Below are 13753 nucleotides of genomic sequence, written 5' to 3' on the forward strand. Positions count from 1 at the left end.
GTGCTTACACTCACGCTTGCACAGCATATATCCACAGTAGCCTATAATCCAAATGAAAAAACGGATTCGTGGCTTGATTCAGCTAAAGATAAAATTTAATAATATATAATAAATAATGTATAATTTGTATATTATCATCAAATATCAAGGCCGCCCAGGTATGTTAAATTAATATTCAAGCAATAAGCTCATGTGTTTTACCTACGAACAAAAAGCTTTTCGTTTTTCCGTTTCTCAAACAAAATGAAATAATAATAATAGGCTACTCAAATTGTTATTATGCTTATTATTATTATTATTATTATTATCATTATTAGGCATATTATTATTTTTAAGATAATCAAAACTATTAATTCTGAATAATCAATTTTTTGATTGATTTAACAGCAAATCGAAATATGAGCAGATATAAATAGAATTCATAATAAAAATATAATAGGTCTAATAATAATAATAATAATAATAGCTTTATTATTATTATTATTATTATTATTATTATAATTATTATTATTATTATTTCGTTTTGTTTGTGAAAAACAAAATGAAGCTAGATATTTTTTGTATTTGTATTTATTCTGGATAATGCGATAGACAGTAAAGACAGGTTGAGTTGAAAAGTGGCTTTTCTTTGCCCGCCACACATAATTATTAAAGCATAAGCTCTCTTTTTAACCACGGACAAAAATACTAAAACTGAATTTAATTATTAATTTTGTTCATTTTTGAAACAGAACTAAATTATTATTATCATAATACAATCAAACAGTTTGTCATTTCACTTTTATTTCTTTATGATCGTATTTCAATTTTCTGTAAAATCTAACTTTCATCCAAATAATATTCCAAGCTCAGAGTCGATTAATCCTAATAAACATGCCGCTACAATTGAAACCATTACATTAAAATTATTAAAACAGTGTATTTCTATATAGTGTATTCTAACTCCAGAAGCATGTATCCTCCTTTAGGTCAGGACTGTGGCGAAGGCAGCGCGGACAAACGCTTAGCTCGCTCACATAATATCATCTATAACAGGAACATCAGATCGTTTTTTTGACATATGTCGTTTTTATGAGAAAAAGATGTCGTTATAACCACATAGCTGAGTGTGGAAAAAAATATGTGTGGGGAAACAATGCGTCACCATATCAATTTGCCAAAACATTTCCCTCAGACTTTATCTTTAAGTCTCGAGCTAATGAATGAAAGACAATTAAACCAGCGCATTATGTTCAGCACTCCCCCCGCTTTAATTCTGGGCCAATAGAAACTTTGTTGTTAAATTACGTCAATCTGTCAAAGCACTCTGAAACGCTAACATAACAATACTAGGCTAGAATCCACACTGGATAAATATTTAAAAAGGTCAAGTATTGATAATCCCAAATTGGTGCATTGTCATTGTATTTTATATCTTAGCACTATACTTATCCTTATCAAAAATCTTTTGCACTATTATCATTGTGTTCCTGCAGTGTTAATTGTTAAACTTGGTAAACATACTCTCTGTTTATTGCCTGTTACTGCATTGGTGCATTGTCATTGTATTTTATATTTTAGCACTATATTATCCTTATCAAAAATCCTTTTGCACTATATTCACTGTGTTGCTGCAGGGTTAATTTTTACTTGTCCCCCACCCCACCCCACCCCACACACAGACCAGTTAAACATATATTTTCCTAACACATGAAGTCATTCCAAAAAAGTTTGATTCTCTCTGTTTATTGCCTGTTATTGCATCAGTGCATTTTCATTGCATTTTAGGACTATACCTATAAAAAGCCTTTTGCACTATTTACATTGTGTTCCACTGTGTTCTTGCAGTTCATTTTTACTTGCTCAACCCTTTCCCATCGTTCTCTCTCTCTCTCACACACACACACACACACACATACACACACGCACGCACACATACACGCGATTTAGCTATTACATTTGTGTTGCAGTTATGAGGGGGTCCTTGGAATTTTTTCTGCCCTATGAGGGGTCCCTATCTCCAAATAGTTTAAGGACCCCTGCATTAGAGCATGTAGCTTGATCAGAATTGTAAAGGGGCATTATTTTACAAGACAGAATCAGAAACTCAAGTAATCGGTGCACAAGAGTTTATTATGTAAGGACTAACACGTAACTAATCTAAATGAACAAACATACAATCACTCATACATGGAGGAATGGCAAGTCAGATTGGATGAATGGAGCCATTAGAGAAACAAGAAAAATAAGGTTTTGAAAAGAGTCAGTTAACCACCTGCATGAACGGGGTTTACAAATTAAACTTTTTAAACAAATTAAACAAATATGTTTGTTAAGTTAAATGTATGATACTTGCATTGCCTTGGTCGTTGACGAGTGTTTGGATGTAGTCTCGGGTGAAAGTCTTGATGGTTTCAAGGTTTTGGACTTGGGATCACATTTTTCTGGGTTTAAGTAGCGATGAATTCCAAAGGTGTCCTGACTCTGTGGTGATTGAGAGTTTCTTCCCAGGAGGAAAGTGAAGAAGAATGATGAGCTGAGAGAGAGAGAGAGAGAGAGAGGGAGAGAGAGACCCAGCTGAAATCCTGTGATCTTTGGGGAATAAAAAGACAAGGCTGCAGGGCCTGGCACAGGCTTAGGGTTCTGGAGAGTTCTAGCTCATTTTCTTCATCTTCCTAGGAGTTTAAGGCCTCCCAGGTGCAGAAGCATCGACTATGGGACTTATCAACCAGAAGATGGCAAGGTGATGAGACACGGGACTAAAATAACTGAGAAAAGCCTGGAGAACTGAGGCAAGTGACTGTGTGAAGACTTTATCTTCTATGTGGGTCACAGTTAGGAGATAAAGGTAATTGGGAGGCCAGGTTAATTGATCATTGGAAGGCTAGAGAGCCAATGGTGACTTTTGCTTTTGGAGGGAAAGTTTACGACTCTTTGTCTGTAAGCATGGTATTTGCATATGTGCTGGGATTGGTTGTTCATGTAAAACTACTAAAGATTCTTAAGACACTAATATGTTGCATAAGTATCAAAAGATAAGACACCATCTTTTAGATCATCGATGAATTCAACGAGACTAACAACATGTTATATGTGATGTTATACTACGTAGTGATCTATTATAACACATGCATAAAAACATTACACAATACAAAAGACAAAATAAATGAACGCTCCTAACATACACAATGACCTGAGGACGTGTGTTCGTTCACAGAAAGGTTTTTCTGAGAATTAATGAAAGAAGTCCTATGAAATTAATAAATTAATGAAAGAAGTCAGTTCCTATGGCAGTATGTGTCCTTTTGCAGCGTATTAGTTGGGGAAAATTCTCTCTACATACTTTTGAGTCGTAAAGATTATCTGGTCTGGCAGAGGAGTCCTGGATGTCATAGTAAGACCATTTGTAGACATCATGGCAGTCAGTGTTGTGGATTGGGTGAAGGGGGGATTGTGATCATTTGTTAATCTAATGAAAAATTGATCATTTGGTATATCTAATGAACAACTGTGTCTGATTGGTCCGGACCCTACATTTTTTTTTTCTGAGCAACACATAGGTAACAAAGAATGTCAGTTTGTAGAGTAATTTACAACAGCTTCAGATGTGGCTCAACCAATCAGAATCAAGGACTGGAACTGTCCATTTTATACATGGTTGAAACTCTTTCCACATTGAGGGGATCTGTCAGGCCTCTCTATTGTGAATTTTAATGTGCCTGTTAAGATTTTCTTTTAGAGTGAAACTCTTTCCACACTGTTGGCAGATGAAACGCTTCTCTCCAATGTGAATTTTCATGTGGTCTTTAAGGGTTCCTTTTTGATTGAAACTCTTTCCACACTGTTGGCAGATGAAAGATTTCTCTCCTGTGTGAATTTTCATGTGGACTTTAAGGTTTGTATTTTGACTGAAACTCTTTCCACACTGTTGGCAGATGAAAGGCTTCTCTCCTGAGTGAACTTTCATGTGGACTTTAAGGTTTCCTTTGAGACTGAAACTCTTTCCACACTGTGGACAGACAAAAGATTTCTCTCCTGTGTGAATTTCCATGTGGACTTTAAGGTTTGTATTTTGACTGAAACTCTTTCCACACTGTTGGCAGATGAAAGGCTTCTCTCCTGTGTGAAGTTTCATGTGGACTTTAAGGTTTCCTTTGAGACTGAAATTCTTTCCACACTGTGGACAGACAAAAGATTTCTCTCCTTTGTGAATTTTCATGTGGACTTTAAGGTTTGTATTTTGACTGAAACTCTTTCCACACTGTTGGCAGATGAAAGATTTCTCTCCTTTGTGAATTTTCATGTGGACTTTAAGGTTTGTATTTTGACTGAAACTCTTTCCACACTGTTGGCAGATGAAAGGCTTCTCTCCTGTCTGAATTTTCATGTGGTCTTTAAGGGTTCCTTTTTGACTGAAACTCTTTCCACGCTGTTGGCAGATGAAAGATTTCTCTCCTGTGTGAATTTTCATGTGGACTTTAAGGTTTGTATTTTGACTGAAACTCTTTCCACACTGTTGGCAGATGAAAGGCTTCTCTCCTGTGTGAATTTTCATGTGGTCTTTAAGGGATCTTTTTTGACTGAAACTCTTTCCACACTGTTGGCAGATGAAAGGCTTCTCTCCTGTGTGAATTTTCATGTGGACTTTAAGGTTTGTATTTTGACTGAAACTCTTTCCACACTGTTGGCAGATGAAAGGCTTCTCTCCTGTGTGAATTTTCATGTGGTCTTTAAGGGTTCCTTTTTGACTGAAACTCTTTCCACACTGTTGGCATATGAAAGGCTTCTCTCCAGTGTGAATTTTCATGTGGACTTTAAGGGTTCCTTTTTGACTGAAACTCTTTCCACACTGTTGACAGATGAAACGCCTCTCTCGAGAGTGAATTTTCTTGTGGACTTTAAATTCTCCTTGTTCATTGAAACTCTTTCCACCCTGAAAGCAAGTGAAAAAACTCCTAGTTCTTGCCTTTTGAGCTCTTTTTTGTGTAAATGTATTTTCTGACTGTAAGGAACAAAATGATTGTTTTCCAGTTATGAAAACATGAAGATTCTCAAACTGATCTTTCTCTTCAGTTTCATTCAGTATTTCTCTCTCCTCTTTCAGTGCTGTTGGGCCTAAGGTGGGAAAACAAAGGAACCCCAGTTTAATGCCACAAAGTAGGTAACACAAAAACATGTAGATATGTAATGCATGTATGCTAGATCTCATATCATGGTGTCCAAACCTGATCATAGTCGGCCGGTGTCCTACAGCGTTTAAGCTGGCTACTACACAATTTATTCAATCTAATAATAGTTTAGGAAACCTAGATATAGACCGATCTCAATTATGATGTAATATGTTTTTCTTCTAGGGGATCAAATATAACAAAGGCAATGAAAATGGACAAACTACCCACTCAACCATCAGATGAACAATTCATCACACAATAATTCTTTCTGAGGTTTTATTAAGGGGGCAATGATGTTAGCCAATCATAAAAATGGGCTGTTACAGCGAGTCCCGACCACGTTCCTGGAGCCCCCCAAACACTGCATGTTTCTCTAAGAAAATGATTAATTACCTGGTTCAAGTGTGTTTGATCAGGGTCAGAGCTAAACTTTGAAGGATGGTAAAATCTTTAAGAACAGGGTTGTGCACCCCTGCACTAAAATGGTGGTGTGAGACAAAAGAGAGATGCAAAATGTGCAGTCTTTGGGGGCCTTCATGAACGTGGTTGGGAACCACTGGTCTGTTACAATGACCTTTTAAATGGAAAATGCCCCATAACTTACTGTAAAAGAAAAACAAATAAAAAATCTAGGGCTGTCAATCGATTATTATTTTTTTTAAATCGCATGGTTGTTGTTACAGAGGAGGCTTCCGTACCGCCTCCTCCTCACCACCAGAGGGAACCCTCTTCTGAAATTTGATTCGGTAACATTCGAACTCTAATTCCCATGCTCCTTCATACCTGGGACTGATACACCCACACACACCTGCAGCTCATCACACACAACATATAAGCCGCGCACACACCATCACACCTCAAAGTCTTGATTTGCCACCGCTATCATTCTGAGCGTTTATTCATCTGTTGTTTTGCCTACCCGTTGTCGACATTGGACTGTTTATCGTTAGTGATTCTCTTCTGTGTATTTCGACCTTGGTCTGTGTATTGACTGGCTGTTAAATCGCCTGCCCCGAATTCCGCCTGTTTCATCGTTTATGCTCTGTTATTTCTCTGAGGACCATGTTTGTTGGTGATTGGCCTTGTACTGATTGATATCACAATAAAGCTGCAAATGGATCCCGTTGACTCCGCGTCTTTGTTACAGAAGACTTTGCCAGACAGCGATCCAGCAGCAGTGGCTCAGTTATCGTCCGAGCTCTCCGCCCAAGCCACTCAGCTCGCCGCGCATCACCTGCAGTTGACTCGTTTGACTACGCTAACGGAGGAGCTCGTGAAAACTCTGCAGAGCATGCAGATAATGCCACCTACACCAACATCCATGGCCGCCGCAACATCAGCCCCGCCATCTCGTCAGTCGCAAGCTCACCAGCCACCGTCAGCCCACGCTTCGCCTTCCCAGAAAAATTGATGGGGATTCAGCTAAATGTCAAGGCTTTTTACTCCAATGCTCTTTATTTGTGAATCAACAGCCAGCGTTATTTCCCACTGATTAAAGCCGCATAGCGTTTGTTTGTGCTTTACTTACCATGAGGGCTTTGGATTGGGCAACCGCCATGTGGCGTGCTGATGGCCCCACTTTCCCTACCTTTAATGCGTTTTTACACCATTTTCGTGAGGTTTTTGAGCACCCCGCGGGAGGAAAAAGTGCTGGAGAACAACTACTGGGGCTAACGCAAGGGAGAAAAATGGCTGCTGACTATGCATCAACATTTCGAACATTAGCTGCTCAAACCACGTGGGTCGAGGACACGCTTAAAGTATTGTTTCGTCAAGGACTATGTCAAGAATTACAATCTGAGCTGGCTTGTCGTGATGAGGGTCGTTCACATCAACGATTACATTGAACTGGCCATTCGGATGGATAATTTAATTCGTTCTCATCGTTTCCACCGATCAACAACCCACCTTCTGTCTGAGACAGTTACATCACCTGAACCCATGAAGATCAGTGCCACTCACTTCGGAAGAAAGAGAGAGACGCATGATCAACCATCTTTGCCTCTAATGCGGACAAGCCGGTCACATCAAGTCCACCTGCCCGGTTCGACCAGTCAACCCTTCACTAGCGGTGAGTGTTTATAGTCTCCTCACTGTTTCCACATCAAACATGAAATTGACTGTTGTAATTCGCATTGCTCAAAGAACTATTCAAACCACGGCTTTAATTGACTCCGGTGCCGTTGGAAATTTTATATCTGTTGAATTCGCCCGTCAACATATTACTCTCACTACTTCTCCTCTACTACTCTCACTACCTGTACCTCTCCTTTGTCAGTGGAGGCGTTAGATGGCAGACCCCTAGGAGAAGGTCAGGTGCAGAGCATCACAGAGGCGGTTCAGATGCAAATTGGAGCTCTGCACAATGAAATCATCCAATTCTACACCATACATTCACCTCATCACACCATCATTCTGGGACTTCCCTGGCTGCGTACACATGATCCTAGTATTTCATGGAGGGATGGTGAAATTCGACAGTGGAGTGATGCCTGCCAGAAACATTGTTTACCCACCATCCGGCCTCTATGCACAAGCACACCCCCAATAGCCGAACTCACTCTCGATACAGTCGACATTCCTTCAGAGTATGATGATCTCAAGATGGCCTTCAGCAAAGAAAAGGCCTCCTAGTTACCACCCCATCGTTCAGTGGACTGCGCTATCGAATTACTACCTGGTCAATCACCTCCCAAGGGACGGATCTTTCCCCTCTCACAACCTGAATCTGTAGCTATGAGTAACTACATCAAGGAAGAATTGGCTAAGGGCTTCATCCATCCATCCACATCACCAGCTTCTGCAGGTTTCTTCTTTGTGAAAAAAAAAGATGGAGGTCTTCGGCCATGCATTGATTATCGCAGTCTCAATGAGGTAACAGTCAAATTTTGCTACACCCTTCCTCTTGTTCCAGCAGCTTTAGAAAAACTCTGTCAAGCCAGATACTACACTAAACTTGACCTACGTAACGCTTATAATCTGATCAGTATTCGAGAGGGTGATGAATGGAAGACTGCCTTTTCAACCACCAGTGGGCACTATGAGTACCTGGTCATGCCCTTCGGCCTAGCCAACTGTCCATCTGTTTTTCAGTCCTTCATGAATGACATCTTCCGAGACATGCTGGACAAATGGGTGATCGTATATATTGACGATATCTTGATCTATTCTAACTCTCTGTCAGAACATATTCAGCACGTACGCAGTGTCCTCAAGTGCTTAATCCATTATCAACTCTATGCCAAGTTAGAGAAGTGCGAGTTTCACCGAACCTCAACTTCCTTCCTCGGTTATATCATCAGTCAAGAAGGAGTAGGCATGGATGAGAGGAAGGTAGAGGCTGTGTTAAAATGGCCACAACCCCGAACGCTCAAAGAACTGCAGCGCTTCTTGGGATTTGCAAATTTCTACAGGCAGTTCATCAGAAATTTCAGCTCCGTGGCAGCTCCCCTGACCGCCATGACTAAACGCCAAACCAATCGGTTAACCTGGTCTACAGAGGCTCTTCGTGCATTCAATGAACTACATGAAAGATTCACTTCAGCGCCCATTCTCCGACATCCAGATTCTAATAAACCATTTATAGTTGAAGAGGACGCATCTAACTCTGGAGTGGGGGCAGTTCTTTCTCAGCGACATGGAGATCCAGCCAAGATGTATCAATGTGCCTACTTTTCACGAAAATCTCACCTAAGGATCGCAATTATGATGTAGAAAATCGTGAGCTTCTAGCCATGAAGTTGGCTCTGGAAGAATGGCGGCATTGGCTTGAAGGGGCAAAACATACATTTACCATTCTTACTGACCACAAAAATCTGGAATACCTTCGGTCAATGAAAAGATTAAACCCTCGGCAGGCCAGATGGGCTCTGTTCTTTACTCGGTTTCAGTTCACGGTCACCTACCGATCAGTGGGACATTATCACAGAGATTGAGCAAGCTAACCAACAACAACCACCACCTACTGAATGTCCGCCAGGGAAGCTATTTGTACCTGAAACACTCAGTCATCGGCTGCTCTCTCAAGTTCACAATGTTCCCAGTTCTGGTCACCCAGGGATAAAAGCCACCATCCAGCTACTAAAAATCGATTCTGGTGGCCCACATTAGCAACTGAAACTATACGATTTGTCAATAACTGCACCATTTGTCAAACCACCAAACCTTCCAAGCACCTACCTGCTGGTCTATTACAACCCTTACCGCTTCCTCAACAGCCATGGTCCCACATAGCCATCAACCTTATCACAGACTTACCCAACTCTAAAGGGAATACAGTCATCTTCACCATAATCGACCGGTTCTCCAAAGCTTGTCGCCTTATCCCTCTGCCAAAGCTTCCTTCAGCATTCGAAGCAGCCGAACACCTTTGCAATCAAGTATTTCGTTTCTATGGCCTCCCCGAAGACATTGTCTCAGATCGCGGTCCTCAGTTCACCTCCAGAGTGTGGTCATCATTCTTTAAGCTTCTCTGCGTGAATGTTAGTCTAACCTCCGGATACCACCGCTATCCAACGGACAGACTGAACGCTTGAATCAAGAGATTGCACGATTCCTTCGATCCTACTGCTATAACAATCAAGCGGATTAGAGCCGCTACCTCATGTGTGCAGAATACGCTCAGAATTCCCTCGTCAAACCCGCCACAGGCATCACACCTTTCCAATGCATCCTTGGCTATCAACCACCCATGTTCCCCTGTTCCGGCGAACCATCTAATTTACCATCCGTCACCGACTGAGTACATCGCAGTGAAGAAACTTGAAATCAAGCTCACACCCACTTATAACGTGCAATCAGAAAACAAACCAGAACAGCCAACCAACATCGTCGCCCAGGACCTCAGTATACTTCGGACAATGGGTCTGGTTATCCACCAGGGATTTACATCTCAAACTCCCATGCAAGAAACTCAGTCCCAGGTATGTTGGTCCATTCCAAATTTTCAAAGAAATTACCCCAGTGTCTTTTCGCTTAGATTTACCAGCTAATTATCGTATTTCTCCCACTTTTCATATGTCCCTTCTGAAGCCCGCTGGTGGACCGAGAGGAGAGCCGGAGGAGGAAGCCGAATCTCAGACCTCCCCATCCTGGTTGACAGCAAGGAGGCTTATCAGGTGCATGAACTCCTGGATTCGAGGCGCCGGGGAGGAACACTCCAATATCTGGTAGATTGGGAGGGGTACGGTCCGGAAGAACGCTCCTGGGTCAACGCTGGAGACATTCTTGACCCTTCTCTCACGGATGAATTCCATCGGAAATACCCGGAGAAACCAGCCCTCTCCCACAAGGTAGACCCCGGCGCCTTGTGCCTCCTCGCATCAGAGCCGCTTGCAGGGGGAACCCTCTCCTGAATTTTGATTCGGTTACATTCGGACTCTAATTCCCATGCTCCTTCATACCTGGGACTGACACACTCACACACACCATTACACCGCAAAGTCTTGATTTGCCAGGGCTATCATTCTGAACGTTTATTCATCTGTTGTTTTGCCTACCTGTTATCGACCTTGGACTGTTTATCGTTAGTGATTCTGTTCTGTGTATTTTGACCTTGGACTGTGTATTGACTTTTGCTGTTAAGCCGTCTGCCCCGAATTCCGCCTGTTTCATCATTTATGCTCTGTGTTATTTCTCTGAGGACCCCGTTTGTTGGTGATTGACATCGCAATAAAGCTGCAAATGGATACTGATGACTCCGCATCTTCGTTACAGATGTCATGAGTTAACTCACGATTAACCGCACATTTTTATCTGTTCTAAATGTATCTTAAATTAATACTTTTTAACGTTTTTAATACTCTAATCAACATTGGCATGGGCAAATATGGATGCTTTAAAGGAGAAGTCCGGTGTGATATTGACCTAAAGTGTATTGAATCATGATACCGAGTGTGAACGTACCTTGCATATCTCATCTCGGTTTGTGTCCTGCAGTCCGAAATCTGGAGTCAGTTAGCCGATGCTAACAACAGGTTGTCAATGAGAGTGAATAGGGCATCGGAGGAACCATGTAAATAAATCGCTGTTTTATGCCATTTGCGAGGCACAAAGTAGCTCCACACTTCATTGGTAGACTTCCGAGAGCCCTGACATTTAAAACGAGACATTGAGATCTCATAAAAAACACCGGTAGTTTATTTACGAGATGATTTATACAGACAGTAACTGCAAGAAATTTAGCGGCCGCCGCCATCTTGAATTTAGTCACGATAAGTCGAGTGTCGAGCAGGAAGGAAACTACAACCTGATAAGTTGATAACCTGATTCCTTCCTGCTCGTCACTCGACTTATCGTGGCTACTCCGATGCCTATTCACTCTCATTGACAACCTGTTGTTAGCTCTCTATGTTTAAATCTAGATTAAAGACTCATCTCTTTAGCCAAGCATTCACATAATGTATCTCATAACGTTGTACTTCAGTTACATCTGATCAAATGCACATTAATATTATTCAGCTTGGGCTAAACACATCATTTTTGTTTGTTTGGAACAGCACCTACGCTAATTATTTCTCTATTTGTTTCTCTGTTTCTGCCACGGGATTTCCATCCCGTGGTAACTAGGATTTACACAAGATTCAGTTTCAAAAGAAGAGATGATGCCAACCCCTCAGAGGACCGCCGATGATGCCAGCCTTGAAACAACATACAGCACTACATAATTTTCCTACAAGTTTGACTACAACACATAATCATTGCAATTAGTGTTCATGATCTGTTTGATTACAACGTTACTGATTTTAAACATTTATATCATATGTACATCGACTTAACATACAGTATTCACCACTAATAAGCTACTAAATATATTGTAGTAGCCTACATTTTTGTACAGCTGCTTTGCAACGATTTGTATTGTGAAAAGCGCTATACAAATAAACTTGAATTGAATTGAATGGAATTGTTAGCATCGGCTAACTGACCCCAGATTTCGGACTGCAGGACACAAACCGAGATGAGATATGCAAGGTACGTTCACACTCGGTATCATGATTCAATACACTTTAGGTCAATATCACACCGGACTTCTCCTTTAAGCATGTGTTTATTATTAGTGAAACCATACTCGACATAGAGCATGAAGACTAGACATGTTTCAAAGGTCATAGATGTTTTTCAAATAACTTGTTCATGTCTATTCGACACATGGGAAAAAAAAGAACATATAAATACCAAGTTCCCATTTCTTATCTTTCTTTGCACTGAGCAATTTACTTACACAAGCCTGTTTACATTACTTGCAGGACAGGGCAGCTCCCTTTCTCTGAACGTGCAAAATGTACATTTATTATTACATTTGTTTGCCCCCTCGGTGCCCACATACTGTAATTTGATGCAGCCAAGTTCTCAACAAAACTGTTTCCATTGTTATAATTTAGTGTTTCTTTTATCAGACAACCAAAGTAATATGAAATAATAACTGAAAAAACCCTGAATTATGATCATGATTCAATTGCTGAAAAGAATCATTTACCGGCATCTGGATATAAGTCACTATTCTCAGCATTATTATCGTTGTTTTTAACTTCCTGCTTGAATGCCTTCATGATCCTTTGACTTTTTAGGAGTTTGCCCGTTTAAAGTTATGTGATCCCAAAAACATGCTTCTTTTAAATTTTTTAAGGTATTGTTTTCGTTATAATGTACTGATTCAAGAGCCTGGTCTCATGAAAATGCGTAATATTAGCACGATTTTCTGTTTCTTTTTGGCGTGCTATTAATAAGCTGAAATTAACTTTGACGTGCATATGGTATCGCTTTCTTCAAGCACTGGAAGCAACATAATATCTGGTTTAACTGAAAGCGCTGCTCCACTGCCAGTGCAGACGCAGATATAAAGAGAGGGAGGTGTGCGCATTGGGAGACCTCACGCTCGTTCAACAAAACCGGAGAGCCTCAGAAACTATATTGGGTTTGTCCAATTATGTGTTTATATATTGTTGCTGGACACTTTTCGCTAGGTTGGCAACATTGTGCATCCATTTCTTTAACTATGGGCTAGGTAGTGGGTCAAACAGAAAATGCACGCTGCATTCATTGCACGTTAATAAAAATCGGTGCCGTTAAAATGAAACACATCACATCAGAACATATCTTTTAAAAGAAAACAGGCAACATTTTAACACCAATTAAATGTGAAGTGATATGTGCTGAAGTATGGTGAATTTGTGCTCTACATTTAATCCATCCAAGTGTGCGTGCATAGACATGCACACGCACGCAGGTGCACACACACACACACACACGCAAGCGATCACGCACGTCTTTTCTTAGAGTCTTTTTGAAACAGCCCCCAGAGCTTGACATAACAATACATAAATTGAGTTAAGGTTAGGAGACACTGCCAACTAAACCATAAGGGCAGTCACATGAATGGAGCTCCAGGGAGAAGCTTGCATACAGAAGCATAATACACCTGGTTTGGTTGCCTCACGAAGCTCCATGGAGCAGAGGACTTAATTCTCAGAGATGAGAGGGGACCCAAAGGTTTTCTTTGGGAGCGGCGTACTCATAGGAGACCCTCTAGAGCAGGGGTGGCGAACGGCGGTCCAGAAGAGCCACAGACCTGCAGAGTTTTGCTTTGATCCTTGATCAAACAC

At 40.9% G+C, this 13753-nt stretch overlaps 1 protein-coding gene across 2 annotated transcripts in view; it reads right to left on the bottom strand.

The window, feature by feature from the left end:
• Positions 1 to 13753, bottom strand: part of LOC141334105 (uncharacterized) — a 109673-nt gene that overhangs the window by 57586 nt on the left and 38334 nt on the right. Inside the window, exon 4 of one of the 2 annotated variants that reach the window (XM_073839247.1) lies at positions 3695 to 4875. In XM_073839247.1, the coding sequence (XP_073695348.1) occupies positions 3695 to 4875 (1181 nt within the window). Of the gene's footprint in view, positions 1 to 3673; positions 4876 to 13753 lie in introns of those variants that run through there. The other variant, XM_073839248.1, reaches the window with a different exon arrangement.

The sequence above is a fragment of the Garra rufa genome, chromosome 4 (assembly GCF_049309525.1).
Source record: "Garra rufa chromosome 4, GarRuf1.0, whole genome shotgun sequence".
NCBI lineage: Eukaryota > Metazoa > Chordata > Actinopteri > Cypriniformes > Cyprinidae > Garra > Garra rufa.